The sequence below is a fragment of the Brassica napus genome, chromosome A10, assembly GCF_020379485.1.
Source record: "Brassica napus cultivar Da-Ae chromosome A10, Da-Ae, whole genome shotgun sequence".
NCBI classification, from domain to species: Eukaryota; Viridiplantae; Streptophyta; class Magnoliopsida; order Brassicales; family Brassicaceae; genus Brassica; species Brassica napus.
Genome location: NC_063443.1, coordinates 14247726 through 14262984, shown reverse-complemented (window position 1 = coordinate 14262984; position 15259 = coordinate 14247726). Strand labels below are relative to the sequence as shown.

The 15259-nt window shown below is 34.4% G+C and overlaps 2 protein-coding genes across 2 annotated transcripts; both read left to right on the top strand.

Moving 5' to 3' along the window:
- Positions 1-9314: 9314 nt before the first annotated feature.
- On the top strand, positions 9315-11944 carry LOC106371837 (UPF0613 protein PB24D3.06c-like). Its single transcript, XM_013811941.3, has 9 exons — positions 9315-9754; positions 10000-10076; positions 10181-10286; positions 10359-10451; positions 10544-10609; positions 10774-10919; positions 11028-11136; positions 11259-11323; positions 11491-11944. The coding sequence occupies exons 1-9, from the start codon at positions 9482-9484 to the stop codon at positions 11636-11638; spliced, it is 1083 nt and encodes a 360-aa protein (XP_013667395.2). The 5' UTR covers positions 9315-9481; the 3' UTR covers positions 11639-11944.
- A 762-nt stretch (positions 11945-12706) lies between these two features.
- On the top strand, positions 12707-15191 carry LOC106371836. The gene is made up of 2 exons (XM_013811939.3): positions 12707-13186; positions 13380-15191. Exon 2 carries the CDS (start codon positions 13380-13382, stop codon positions 15075-15077), a length of 1698 nt encoding a protein of 565 aa, XP_013667393.2. The 5' UTR covers positions 12707-13186; the 3' UTR covers positions 15078-15191.
- Positions 15192-15259: the final 68 nt, after the last annotated feature.

The window sequence follows — 15259 nt, the reverse complement described above, 5'->3', positions numbered from 1 at the left end:
AAGGACTATAGTGTAAAATATAAATAATTTTGAAATTAGGTTTGAAGTTTTACTTTTGGAGAAGAACACATTGAAACTTCAAATATAGAGTTTTGGAAACTTCAAAATAGAGTTCCTTTTTGGAGATGCTCTTAGAGTGAGGTTTGAACTTGATTATTGAAGTTTCTTAAGGTGAGTTTTTTAGCGAAATATAGGAATCCGTCTCTTAACTTTTAATTAAAAAAGCTAAGAACCGGCTTTTAAATGTTTTATTTAAGAGTCGGTTCTTAACTTTTTTAGCTAAAAGTTAAAAAATGAGTTTTTATATTCCGCTAAGAACCCGATACTAAGAACCTCCCAATAATCATGTTCATGCTCTTAGATATCTGTTTAAACAGCAAATCGATGATAAACGAAACCATTTTTTAAAACACAATATAAAAAAAAAACATTTTAAGCGGTGCTTATACGCCTGTTTAGACACTAATCTAATATTCAAACCGCATGTTGATATTTTGTACACAGCTATTGCCTGATAAAATTGTTCAGCAACAAGGTAGATCCTTCGTCTTGTTAAGATAAGTATTTATTTTTACGGTTGTACCTCTTCATTTGAAACTTTTTTGGTAATTGTGTTTTTCTTAATCGGCTTTAACACAACACTGTTATCTCCAGTGTAATGTAATAGTATACTTTTTTGGAACGACTTTGTAATATAATAAACTGGTGTCTATAATTTCATTGGTTTTCGCCTAGCCTAACGAAGAGCTTCTTGCCGCACCTCTAAGTTTTTTCTTTTGTTATAAAAAGTTAAATTTGCACTTCTAAGTTTTGTTGATTGATCAAATTCATTGGTTCACTAGTTGGCTTAATTATGTAGTTTATGTACTGTATCATCAGAGTTATCAATGGGAGCAATTCAATCAAGAAACTTTTTGGTATTGCAGATATCCTCTATTTAGCCTTCGATCTCTCCTCTATCTCCTTTCTTTATGTTTCAAGCCCAGACAACTCAGCTGCAGATTTGCTTGCTAAGAGAGCTCTGTTCTCTTACTCCTCTGCAATTTAAATCTGGTTTTAGTTTTAATCAAGTAGCCGTTAAAAAAAGTACTATATATTTACATTTTCTGTTGTAAGATTTAACATTCTGATTCTGAAATTAATCTAAATCTTTATATACCAGTAAAAGATCATAAACGGTATACCTTTTACAATTAAACAAAATATTTTACTTAAATAACAATGTTTTAATTAAAATATCAAATTTTGAGATGATATAATTAAATACAAGTTTAAAATATTGTAAATATTCATTCACGTAATTAATACACAAACTTTAGAAATAGATATTTACATTAATTATGTTCTATTCTTTTTCGAAGTTAATTTGCATTTTTTACAACAGATTCCTAATAATCCGGCAAGATTTATAAATTATAACTCTATAACTTATTCGTCTTGAACGGAAGCTTATGATTGGATTGAAAATTATCTTTCAAAATACCATATAAAAATTGGTAACTTTCTCCTAAAAATATAACTGATAATAGATATATAGACTCTTATGCTTTTTATATTAGATTGTTCCATTATTAAAACTAACACGGTTAAATACTAGCGATCAATGGTAGAAACGCATCAAATGGTATTCATATTTTGTCAACATATATAAGAAAGAGCTCTAACTCATGCTTGATCGACACTTATTTATCATTATAAATAATATAAAACTAATTTCAAAGTTAGTGGAATCAACTCAAATTATATTAGTGAATGGTTTTATTTATGGCTTTCGGTTTTAGCCTTTTGCTATTTGGCTTAATATTCCATAACACCATTTTGTTTTGTTAATTGCCACTATCTCTCTACTTAATTAAAAATGTTCAAAATATACATTTTATGGGTGTTTACTATTTAACAAATATACATGTTTGGGGAAGTAAAACATGTAAAACTTATGATGGAAAATCACATATATATAGCCTTTCAAATCTAGATCGTACAAGATTCTTTTGCAATTTAGTTCATATATTTCTAACTAGGGGAAACCGAATTAAAACCAAACCAACAATTGTATTGGATATCCAGAAAAGATCACTAACATTTAAAACCTAAAAAACTATTCAACATCTATCTTGATAAGAGAAATTAATCATATAAAATATATAACTTGCATGTGTGAGAGTCCTTATCATTAGACAAACATAGATTATATGATGAATTCAAGTTAGTGGTTGGACTAAAATTTGATTGGACGTTTAGTGAATGGAATAAACTAAGATATCATATATTGGTTTAACCTTTAACGATAAAATTGATGATGTATAATGTCGTTCATTTAAAAAAAAAATCGAATTCGAACAAAAAGATAATTACAAGCACGAGTGTTCTATAAACAATATGATCTGTTAAAAAAAACAATATGTCCTAAAATTATATTGACCTTCATGTGCCCTCGAAGACAACCAAAAACCTATATGTATGGTCATACTTTGATATTTAGAAGGCTATTAATCGAGCTCTTGCTCTTTTTGAAACACTGAGTAACATATTAAATCATCATATAATTTATATATACCTCTATCATAATATATAATGATTAACTACCAGCAACATATACGATATTGAGAAAATAAACAGTTCCACGGATAAAGATTCCATGATGAAGTTTTCCCGAAAACACTTGGATCGACGGACGGTTATGCATATACGACATTTTCGATAGAAAATCTCTTCCCGTAGCAGACGACCACAACAAACGGCTCTGCCTATAATACTCTAGAACCTCCGATAAGCTTCACATCCTATATAATCTGTAGGAAATTACATATTTAAGAGATTCGAACCCAGACATTGGTATAAAAAAATTTAAACATTAATTAATAGGATACGGTGATTCCACAATCAAGCTTATTTTTAAGAAGTCTCTTACTACTACATCTCACTAAAAAAGTATCTTACTATTAAAGTATTAAAATATAATAATAGTTTCTTGTGCCTCAGCTTACTCTTATTTCAATATAAAATATTATTTATGAATCACAATTTTTGTAAAGATGAATTTCCGATATTTGAAGAAGTTATGAATAAAAACTTGGAGCTACATAGTCTTTGAAACACTCACATGGTCACCACATTAAAGAATTTAGAAAAAAAAATATCTATACTATTAAAGCAGAATCTTTCTTATGAATCTGCCCCTGAATTTTCCTATTAATTACAAAACATTCCATTACCTTTTCTTCCTTTTTAAATACCAATCGCATGCCTTTTTCAACCAATTATTTTCAAGAAAAATTTAATAACTACTCCTCTTTAAATGCAAAAAAATCGGGTATGAAGATATTAATAACTATTCCTAACAATATATTTGATCATTTAATTAAGATTTTGTCACACCAACAATATATTTGGTCATTTAATTAAGATTTTTTTTCAAAGCGCAAAGATCTTCTTCGACACATCAAAAACCATTTCAACATGCAAAACCGATTGGCCCACTTTTCAAACCTATTCAAAATATTTTAATTGTAAGCATACATAGCAAATAAATGACATAACAAATAAATTCCATAACAAATAGTATACAATAAAACTAATTTTATATTTTTGAACTCTTAAAAATTAATTGTTATGTGTATCCATTCAAAAATTGATTGTTTTTTTTTTAACGCTGATTTATTACGATCTTACAATTATGATATAGGAAATATTACATAGACGATTCGACAACCGACAATACTACCTGCTTTATGAAGACCTACGCCAACTGCATCATCTGAGCTGTCCTATGAAGATCCACGCCTGGCCAGATTTATTTGCACCATGTTGAAGATCCCTTGAAAGTCTTTTCTCTATAATCTGGCATAATTGTTTAATAAACCGCTTTCTCCGGGACTTGAAACCTGGATTTTCTGTAATCTGCAATAAATTGCATAGTCTGGGATTCGAACCCCAGACCTGGGTGTAGAAGCCTTTAAACCTTAACCAATAGGCTACGGTGCCTTCAAAAATTGATTGCTATGCGTATCTATTATGTATATCTAACATACAATATATGAATCTTTTCAAAAATAAACAATCAACACAATTATAGTTAGACTAGATTATTTGGTATAAGAACACAATCATTTTATTAACAAATATTTTTACAATTTAAAAGAAAACATAACCCGCGCTTTGAAAGCGCGGGTCAAAATCTAGTTTGCTATTAAAATTAATAAGTAAAGTATAGGTGGTTGGTATGCAAATGGCACAGAGGATTAGTTTGAACATTGAACTAATTATATTTGCTATTAAACTGGCAAATAAAGAATGAAATTTAAATCAAAATTATATAAAACTAAGTCAAAATTATAATTAACCAGTTCTATATATTATTTGCAAAAATTAGAACCTATTCCTATGATGATTCATATATAATTTTGTGCAAAGGAGAAAAATTAAAATATTAATTATATCAGTGTTCCGGTCATATATACATACATACACATATGCGCTAATACATACAATTTTTATTTTGCACTATGAAAATATAAATATGCAAAGTGTAAAAGCGATGAAAGTATTGTAGAAAATATTCTTATTATGACATGTATGGTCGAAATAGGGTTGACGTAAGGATCAAATACACTTTTAATGAATTTAAATTGGTTGACCAAAGAAAAGAAAAAAATCAAACTGACACAAATTGTATAATTCCAAACAAAAGTGGGACTGGTTGGGACAGGTTATCGTATACTTTATCTTTTATTACGCAATTATTATATAATATTAGAAATAAATATTGATTTTAGTCTAAAACAAAATGATGGTGTAGTTTAAAAAAAAAGATGGTGTAATTGCAAAGTAAATTATAAAAATACAAAATGGGTTTTGTCAAATGTCAACTAAAAAAATATGAAATGGCTAATGGTAATGGATTCCTCCATAAATATATTTAGTTAAGTGTATTGTTTTATAAATTAAAAGTATACTGGCCATAACTTGTAATTTTTAAGTAATTCTGTTAAATTATAATTTATTTTCTGTGTTAAATACTTAATTTATTTTCTGTGTTAAATACTTTTTTTTAACGCTGATTTATTATGATCTTACAATTATGATATAGAAAATATTACATAGACGATTCGACAACCGACAATACTACATGCCTTATGAAGACCTATGTCTAACTGCATCACCTGAGCCGTCCTATGAAGATTCACGTCTGGTCAGATTTACTTGCACCATGTTGAAGATCCATTGTAAGTCTTTCTTCTGTAGTCTGCATAATTGGTTAATAAACCACTCTTTCCGGGACTTGAAACCTGGATTTCCTGTAATCTGCAATAAATTGCATAGTCTGGGATTTGAACCACAGACCTGAGTGTAGAAACTTTTAAACCTTAACCAATAGGTTACGGTGATTCCACAATTTAAAATACTATGGGTCTATGTTTTTCTGAACTTTATGGGGGCTATGTTTAATCGTCCATCATGGCATCATATAATTTTAAAGTACTAGCAATCCCGACTCGCGAAGTGACAACAATTTAAGGGATCTAATTACTTTCAACAAAGCTACAAGCAACGGAATTTGCTTTCTTTGAAAACGAAATTGTTCGATGCCTTAACTCACTAATAAGATCGATTGATATTACTAGACGGTATATTGATAATAGTTGTTAGTTTGTTACAGTATCGATAACGAGTTGCTAGTGTCTATATTGTCGTAAAAGGGACTTTTTTAAAAATGGTCGAATTTTATTTGATACCGACTGTTATTTTTTAAATTGTAATTTCCAAAAAGTAATTTCAAATACTATACTCTCTCTCCGTTTTAAAAAAAGAGTAATCTATATTTTAGAAAAAAAATTATTTCAAAAAAATATATTTTTTATATTTTTAATACATAAATGAATTACAAATTGTAAACTTAAAAAAAAAACATAATTGTGTTTATTAAAATTATATTGGTTAAAAGTTGTAAAAATAGCTAATTACGGAAAATAATGTATCGGTAACAAAAATTTGATATGTTTTTCTATTAAGTGTTAAAATCTTAAAATATAGATCTTTCTGAAACGGGGAATAGTAGATTACGGATTGAAAGTTTTTTTTGTTACAAATATCACGGATTGAAAGTTATAGAAACTCTTACAGTGTTAGAAAAAAATCACGCCATTTGGCACATACATCCTTGTGAAAACATATCGTTATTTTTCTTACATTATTTTACGAAAAATTATAGATGCAGCACCACCATTAGAAAGAAAACTATAAGTTTGTTTCATCACTTAGATTAAAAATTTTACTTAAACATTCGTTTCAGATGGCTTAGCAGTTAGCAGTTAGCAGCTAGCAGCTAACCAGTGAGTTCAAATGACTCGTAAATATTTCTGTGGGTTAACACATAAATAGTCTTTCAACTTTTTCAATTCACAATGTTAAAAAAAAACAATTTCAATTCATTTATCCAAAAAACTATTTCATTTCATGATTTAATATTATAATCGTAATATTTGTTACACACCAACCATCGTTACTTATTGTATTTAGTACTTACACTCCGATTTACCGATCGTACAGTTTATTAACTAGGTTACTTATTTTTCCGCAATAAAAGTCGTCCGTACACTCGTTAAAAAGCATAGATTTGATTTGACACCGATAGCTTTTTATTCTCACGGAATTTTCTTTTTCTCGTTCCATAAACTTTTGTTTTTCTTCTTTGGTAGGGGCCAACGCCGAGGACTTACCATAACTCATTATCGTTGTAGAAATACATTTGATTCGGTTCGACAATATATTACATCTTTCAAACAATTTTAGAAAAATGAGAAACTTTTAAAATTATTTTAACAGAACGCCCCTTTCAAATTTAAAATGTTATCATGGACTAAAGTGGAGATAGGGTTTCTCGATATTTTATATAATTATTTGGAACCCATTTGGACCCATAAAGGCATAATAAATACATATACAAGCAGACAAATTAATTAATACATAGACTATGAACAGAATTCTAATTATATGATATTCCTGAGGAAACGTAATTTAGAACTCTTATTAACATTCGTGAACAAAATATTAAAAAAAAAATCAATAAGAACACAAATAGATACATGGTTTAAACAATGTAGATGGTTTGAGATTGTAACTCTGCTGTCTAAGAACTTGATTAACATGTAGACAACTATAAAACAGTTATTTTGGGTAAATGTGCATAACGCTATATAAGCCTGTATTTCGAGCAAAAGATTAGTGTTAAAAGAATATTATAGTTAAGGTGTGAATTCTTTTGGTTCTTAATGATAAGATATGATTCAGTACTTTTATATATTAAGGGAAATTAAAATCAGTTAATTAAAAAGACAACGTGTGTTGCAACATAAAAAAAAAAAATTTAACTAGCAATTAAATCAGAGTCATCAGACTGATTTTAGCTAGCCACATCCTACATAACTTCTGTCACCATAAACGGAAGTTAGAATGGTCAGAATGTAGCCATACTTAGCCAGCTTAGTAACGGAGCTTGCAAGTGTCAGGTGCGTCGCACGATTACAAGAAGTATTGTTCCACAGCTTGCGTTTTTAATTATATTTAGTATTTGCATTAAAAATGATACGTAGCGAGGTGGAGAGTATGATGGTTTGATCAAGATTAAAATCAATAGATGCATTTTGGAGCATTAAAGATGCTTTTCTACATGTGTAGTCATTTGCAAATGATTAATCGACCACACAACTGCATTCAGAATCATCTCCCCCACTCTCTCTCTCTTCACTTTTGTAAAAAGTAAATTACACCCATTATTTTGGATTTGATAGAGTATTCGATGATGGACTTTAATATAATATAGAAATAAACACATTATGGACATGGTTAGATTCGGACGCATGTAGCATTTATATTCACTACCCCCCACCTAAGTATCAAGAAGAGTTACACATGTTTGCCCTAATGCTTTTCGTTTTTTGAAATATGAAAGATTAAGCAAGATTTGACCCCAAAAAAAAAGATTAAGCAAGAAAACATGGTAAAAATTCTCTTTTTGATCAAGATTTTTGTAGCTATATAACAGTCTCAATGTTATATATTGTAACAAAAACAAATTTTATCAGTCATTTAACTATTAGATTAAGCAGGTCAAAAAATAATAATCCACTAGCTAGGGGATTAATAAAAATAGTTGTTATCATGGATGTTCTTGTTAGAGCCCTTATAATGAAATCTAAATTAGACATTTGGTTTTGTCGGATGGTTCTAGCCCTGTGTCTATACGTTTATAATTAAGTCAGTACGTAAACAAATTTAAATAATCATAACGACTCTCTATTGGAAAACCAAAACTCTAACTATAGTCACTATTCCATATTAGTCGTCATTATCTTTTGATGTGTCACTTATGGGACATCAATGAAATTATCCGGCTTCTGACGACTATATGCTGCCATCTTGAACATCTCCTTCGTCTCTTTGAACTTGTCGTTTTTATGGGAAAAATGTGAAAACATATAAAAACGGACGTTTGTATAGAATATAACAAAAAAAAGGCTCGTACATGGTACATATCTTTTGAAGAATATAACATATGATTTGAAGCATATACTGGTATACATGTGACATATGTTTTGAAAACGTACAAACCGGACATGTGTACAGAATATAACATTGTTTTGAAGCATCTACAAGGTCGGTATAGATGGATCGGGCAAAAGCACGTCGGAGTTCATATAAATAGACTGGCTTATTTAAGCTTGGCAACTCTTTTAGTGGGCTTTTATGTGTCCTTTACTGGGCCTTACAAAAGAATTTGTACTTTTTGTCAAAAATAATTTTCGTTAGCCCTTCGTATTTTTTACTGGGCCTTAGCATTTACTCGTCCTGTGAAAATTTACTACATGGCGTATGAGATTAAACTGTTTTTTAGATAGTAGGTTTCATGAACCTCAAAATTATCAGGCATCAAATTAATAGTTTTGTTATATAAGATTGACAACGATTCCACGACATACTTTTTTTCATAATAAACACTCAGATTGATTGATGGACGATTCACCATGTACAATGTTGTGATGGATAGATCTTTTTCACAGTAAACAACCAGCACCGAACGCTCTATCTACAACATTTTAAAATTTATGCTAGGTTTAAAGTTCTATAATCTAAAAAGAAAAAACAAATTGTATCTTCTGAAACTCGAACTCTATATCTAGTATAAAAACATTTAAACATGACCAGACCGCAGAAACGTCCACAAATAATCATGGTATATGATGTAAGTTAAATAGATAAATTAAGATCTAACTGAGTTAAGTTGCCATTTAGTGGTTGAGCACCCTCAACATGTAGGTATATTCTAATTGATATTACGAGCCATCATATGCGACTATAGACTAATTATGTATTAACCGTTACATTGATTATACCAACAACGACTTCCTCTACTCACGCGGGTGACGGCGCGTGCTTTCACTCGTTAAAACTTCCTCTCGAATCTGAAAACCGCCGCACGGAGATGTCTCTCTCGGTGCCCTCTTCTTCCAGCGCTTCTGCGGCGGCGTCGACATCGGGATCATCGTCTTCTCCAGCGGGCGCTTCGTCATCCTCCACGTCGACGACGACGTCCTGGTTCTCGGGGATCTACCGAGGCAAATCCGGAACGGCGAAGCTGTCGAAAAGCGCGTCGGTTGCGGGAGGAGGCGGAAGCGGGGATTACGGCGGCGGACCGATCAAAGGGAAGAACCAATTTCGCGGAGTGTTGTTCAAATACGGTCCCAAATCAATTCAGGTTTACTTTTCGATTTCGATTATGATGCTGATCATGTACAAACGTTGATGATGAACATTCTTGTTTGTGATTTTCTAAGTTGGATTCTGGCAGTAAGAGCTTGTTTTTTTGTTTTTTTATTTGTATCTCCAGGTGGCTTTTAAGACAAAGATAGTTCATTTCTGAAAATTCAGAATGTTTTTCTTGCATAAACCTGTAGGCTGTAGGTTTTGGTTGTCTTTTTTTCACACTTGTTGTATCTCCAGGTGGCTTTTAAGACCGGAGAGTATAAACAACAAGTGATATTCATCGGTGGATTAACCGATGGTCTTTTAGCTACCGAGTATGTTGCTTCTTCTCCCTTTGCCCCTTTAAAGCTTTTACCTTTTTGGCATAGATTTGTGCAGTGTTTGATTGATGAAGCATTCACTAATTGGCCCTTTTCAGTTACTTGGAGCCTCTTGCAATTGCTTTGGATAAAGAGAAATGGTCACTTGTTCAGCTACTCATGTCCTCTTCATATTCTGGATTCGGCACTTCCAGCTTGAAACAAGTAAAGATATTGATTTCGTTTTGCCTCATAATATTGGTAGACACTTAGCAAGATTTACTTTTTTTTATGAAGGATGCACAAGAGATCGACCAACTCGTAAGCTATCTCATCAACAAAGAGAACTCTGAAGGCGTTGTTCTGCTTGGTCATAGCACCGGCTGCCAGGTGATTAGTTTAAGCCCCCCAAACATTTTCTGTCGTGTTTCCGAAAGGAAGATTGTGTTAGAAACTTTTTTCTTTCTCGTATTTTGAAACAGGACATTGTGTATTACATGGGAACGAATGCTGCATGCTCCCGAGCCGTCCGAGCTACAATTTTGCAGGTGACAATTCTGGATTCTTTTGATTTGTATTTTCTCGCTCTTCTGTTAAAGCTACTCGTTATCATACGTGAAACGGCCTTGAGTTGGGGATCTTGTGTAGTGTGCTTATATCATATGTTTTGATTTTATTCTAGCTTTAGTCATATTGCGTATTCTTTATGTAGGCACCGGTGAGCGATAGAGAGTACAAAGCAACACTCCCTGAAACACCAGCTCTGATAGACTTGGCTGCAAAAATGATAAGCGAAGGCCGAGCAGAGGAGCTAATGCCTAAAGAAGCTGATCCTTGTGCTCCAATCTCTGCTTATAGGTAGACTATCTTTTTCATTGTACCATATTACAGCCTTGAATAAATGGAAACGTTGTATGTTCGAACATATTTTACTACAAAAATCAATATTTTGCTTGCTTTATGTAGATATCACTCCCTCTGCGCTTACATGGGTGACGACGATATGTTTAGTTCGGACCTTAGTGATGATCAGTTGAAAACTAGACTTGGTCATATGGCTAACACACCTTGTCAGGTAAAACTACACTAAACCATCACGAATATTTCCACTTCCGGTAAACATTTTTTTTGTTTCTAGATGATCCCATTGGGATCTCATTAGGTTCTTATGTTATCTATGTCCCTTGTTCTACACAGGTGATTTTCTCCATGGGTGATGAGTATGTACCTGATTATGTCGACAAAAAAGCACTGGTTAATAGGTGAGTCCTTTAAAACTTAAGTGGTAATAAGAATATACACGGATGCCCCCATTGTGTTCATTTGTCGGAGTCTTAATGCAAACTTTCACTTTGGATCAAAATGATGTAGAAATGATTGCATATGAATAAACAAATCAAAAGGATTGATATGATCTGTGTGATTACAGATTAAGTAAAGCAATGGGAGGAGCAGAGAAAGTGGAGATAGAGCATGGGAACCACTCTTTATCCAATAGAGTTCATGAAGCTGTTCAAGCCATTATTGGTTTTGTCAAAAGAGAAGGACCCAGTGGTTGGGATGACCCTTGGAGCTAAATGTTCCTTCTTATTCATTTATATGGATAAAAGTTATACAAATCTCAGTCTCATGAATTAACTTGACTTCTTGGGGTGATTCACAATCATTTCTCCTTCAGCGTAAAGAGAAGACAATTTGTTCTCTCTTTGTCTGATATATATACTTGGACCATTGAAAAACTCGTTCATGTTATATATCCATCGGTTTCTTTTGTTGTATCTTTGTCTTCATACGAAATTGTTTTCTTTTTATATGATCTTCATTATGTCCATAGATGTGCTGGAACTTTCATTTCACAGATCAAATGATATTAAACTTTCCTCCTCGCTGATTGAAGTTGAGCAGTCATTCCTCTGTTGTTGTTTTTTTTTAACACTGGTTTTCATTCAAACTTAGAAACACTCTGTTTCCCCATCACAGGATTCCTGTGTTTGTTCTACAAGTAATTTGAGAAGGTGAAACAGTAAACGCGAGAAAATCTGAATCATTTGAAAAAGGTAAACAGGTAGAAGTTAGAACATGAAAAGTCTATTATCCTTTATGTGTACTTGCTATTATCAGCAAATAACAAAACAGTACGGACAAAAACTTATTGACCAATCGCCAGCCTTTTGCTATGTTCTTTTTTCATCAAACCAATACAATACATTGACCAATTTTCACTCAATAAACAGAGTTTGACTCAAGAGGCTTAACTTGCAAGTCTCAGCCTATCGACAGGCGTGGACAAAAGGTTATGTTAATAACAGAACTTTCCATTAGTGTTGATATATAGATTTAGTAACCTAATAAATAAAGTTTTCAGTTATGCAATACGTATATATACTTTCCTTTTATTGCACAACTGAATTTTTTTTATCTATACGTTTAAAGAAAGAAGGGGATCTACGTATTCATTTTGATTTTGAAAGGTATACAAACTTGGAAAATAGTAGTTTTTATTTTATTATTGCATAAACTCTTAAAAATAGTTGGCAGAAGCTTTCAGTTATGTGTATATTAGGAGGATCGCTGTTGGCAGAAGCTTTCAGTTATAGAAAATGATCCCAAAGGATATCATTGGTGGCAAAAGCTAAACAAAATGATAGAACTAAACTTATCTTTAAAACGTTACTTATCCTCCACGTTTTCTCCCTAATGTTAATTACATTTTGTGAGCGGGGTGTGCGACAATGACCGAGCCAGGCACGTGACGCCAACGTTGTCTCTTAAAATCAGTAAATCACCACCACCGTGAACGTAATTCCCCCAACGTCACGCCGACGCGAGTTCTGACACGCTTCGTTGTCCAACATGTTTCTATTACTTGGCGCGGTCACCGCACCGGTTCGCTGCTATTGTAATTTCAGATTAATCAGGAGGGTATAACTGTCTATGTCAAAACTTGTCATATTCTGACTCTTCCGACTTTGGCAAAAGATCACTTTTGTGTCCTAAGAATTTTCATGCCGACCAATCTCTAAATGTTTTTTACCTAACTCTTCCCCCTTCAAATCTAATAACAACTCTATATTGTTCAACAAGTTGGTGTGAACTTCTCCGTGTTTTGCTTCTAATCATACCGAGTAAGTTGATGTTTTGATTATCTTATTCATATATTAAATTACATCTGATTGTTTTCTCGATAAAATTGAAAACTTGATGCTTTTACTAGGAAACTAACAAAAAATAGTTACTTTGGAATTCTCTTTGTCGTCAAACTGTTTTCTTTCCTATTGTCATCTTCTTCTTCTTCTTCGTTTTCTTGTGTGTTCCCAGATGCCTGAGAAAAGAATGACCCCGTCTCCGGCGCTAAGCCACCACCGTCCGAGTCCTCTGCATCAATGGAGATTCAGCGTCCTAACGTCCCTCGTGTTCTTCCTCATGGTCATCGTCTGGAGCATCGACGGTTGTACGATCAAAACATTCATAGACTCATGGAGACTCAACGCTTCTTACTCCATGCGAGTCACTGCTTCTTCTCCTTCTGCCAAACCAAAACCACATTCTCTGGATCTAGACACGACTCAAGTGAAGTTCAACTGGATCTCATCCGAGATGGAGCAGAACTTCACGGCGAACCTCTTGAAAAACTGGTCGGCTCCGGGAGGAGAGAAATGCAGAGAAGCAAAAACCGTCGAGATCTCCGTCCCCAACCTCGACGGGAAGGATCCGGTTCACTTAACAGCCGGCGAGATCCACGAGTTCAGGTTCCAATCCCTCGACGAAACGGGCAAACCCGTCTGCGTCGGTGGAGATTACTTCGAGACTGATCTCTCCGGCGGAAACTGGAAATCGAGACCACCGGTTAAAGACTTAACCAACGGAACTTACTCCGTCTCCCTCCAGATCCATCCCGAGTTCGCCGGAGACTACAACCTAACCGTCATTCTACTCTTCCGTCACTTCCAAGGCCTTAAACTCAGCCCCGCGCGCTTCGCCTTCAACAGAAAGCTACGCAGCTTCAAACTCCGCTTCGTCGAGAAAAACGACGTCGTTTTGCCGGAGCTTCGCCAATGCGTCAAGTCAGACTTCGGAAGAGACGTCTGGTCCGGGCGGTGGACAAGGCTCGGTAAGAACGATGAGTGTAAAATCAGCGACGACGGGCGTTACCGTTGCCTGGATGATAACTTCCCTTGTCGGAAACCGTGGTGCGACGGAGCGTTGGGTGAGTTAGAGAGCAACGGTTGGGTCTACTCGAGCCACTGCTCGTTTAAACTCTTCTCTGGTGACTCGGCTTGGAGTTGCTTGAAGAACAAGTGGATCTTCTTCTGGGGAGACTCGAACCACGTGGACACGATTAGAAACTTGCTGAACTTCGTCTTAGGCCATCCCGAGATAGGCGCTGTCCCGAGGAGGTTTGATTTGAAGTTCTCTAACCCGAAGAACTCGTCGGAGACCGTTAGGATCACGAGCATATTCAACGGACATTGGAACGAGACGCAGAACTATCAAGGTCTAGACTCGCTTAGAGACCACGGCTTCAGAGAGCTGCTTAGAAGCTACTTCGCTGAAGAGACAGGTGTTCCGGACGTAATGATCGTGAACTCTGGTCTCCACGATGGGGTCCACTGGTCTAACCTTAGAGCGTTCGCGAAGGGCGCAAAAACCGCGGCTGCGTTCTGGAGAAACGTTTTCGATTCGGTGAAACGCCGCGGGTTCGAACCGCCGGAAGTGGTTTTCAGGAACACGATCGCTACGGGCGGGTACGCGAGGGAGCTGGCGTTTAACCCGAGTAAGATGGAAGTGTTCAATGGGGTGTTTTTGGAGAAGATGAAGGAGTTTGGGTTGGTGTCGGGTGTGATTGATAACTTCGACATGACGTATCCGTGGCATTATGATAACAGGTGTAACGATGGGGTTCATTACGGGAGAGCTCCGGCGAAGATGCGGTGGAGAGACGGGGAGATTGGGCATCAGTACTTTGTTGATCTGATGCTTGTTCATGTCTTGTTAAATGCATTGTGTGTGAGATAAAATAGTGGAATGATGTTTAGTTTGGTTAGAACTAGAAGTTAGTAGGAATCACGATTCTTTTGTTTGTGGTGTTGTGTACACTTCTGAATATAGAATAAATTATATATTAGCACATCTGAAGTACACTACAAATCGTCGACTGGTATGTTAGTGTTGGTTAAGCGTCTAGACGACAGTTTGTA

Bases quoted from the DNA above. Each gene is read 5' to 3' on its own strand.
- LOC106371837 (XM_013811941.3), top strand. From the start codon at position 9,482: ATGTCTCTCTCGGTGCCCTCTTCTTCCAGCGCTTCTGCGGCGGCGTCG. The intron at 10,077-10,180 runs GTATGTTGCTTC...GGCCCTTTTCAG, and splicing joins GATGGTCTTTTAGCTACCGA to TTACTTGGAGCCTCTTGCAA. The intron at 10,287-10,358 runs GTAAAGATATTG...TTTTTTATGAAG, and splicing joins GCACTTCCAGCTTGAAACAA to GATGCACAAGAGATCGACCA.
- LOC106371836 (XM_013811939.3), top strand. From the start codon at position 13,380: ATGCCTGAGAAAAGAATGACCCCGTCTCCGGCGCTAAGCCACCACCGT.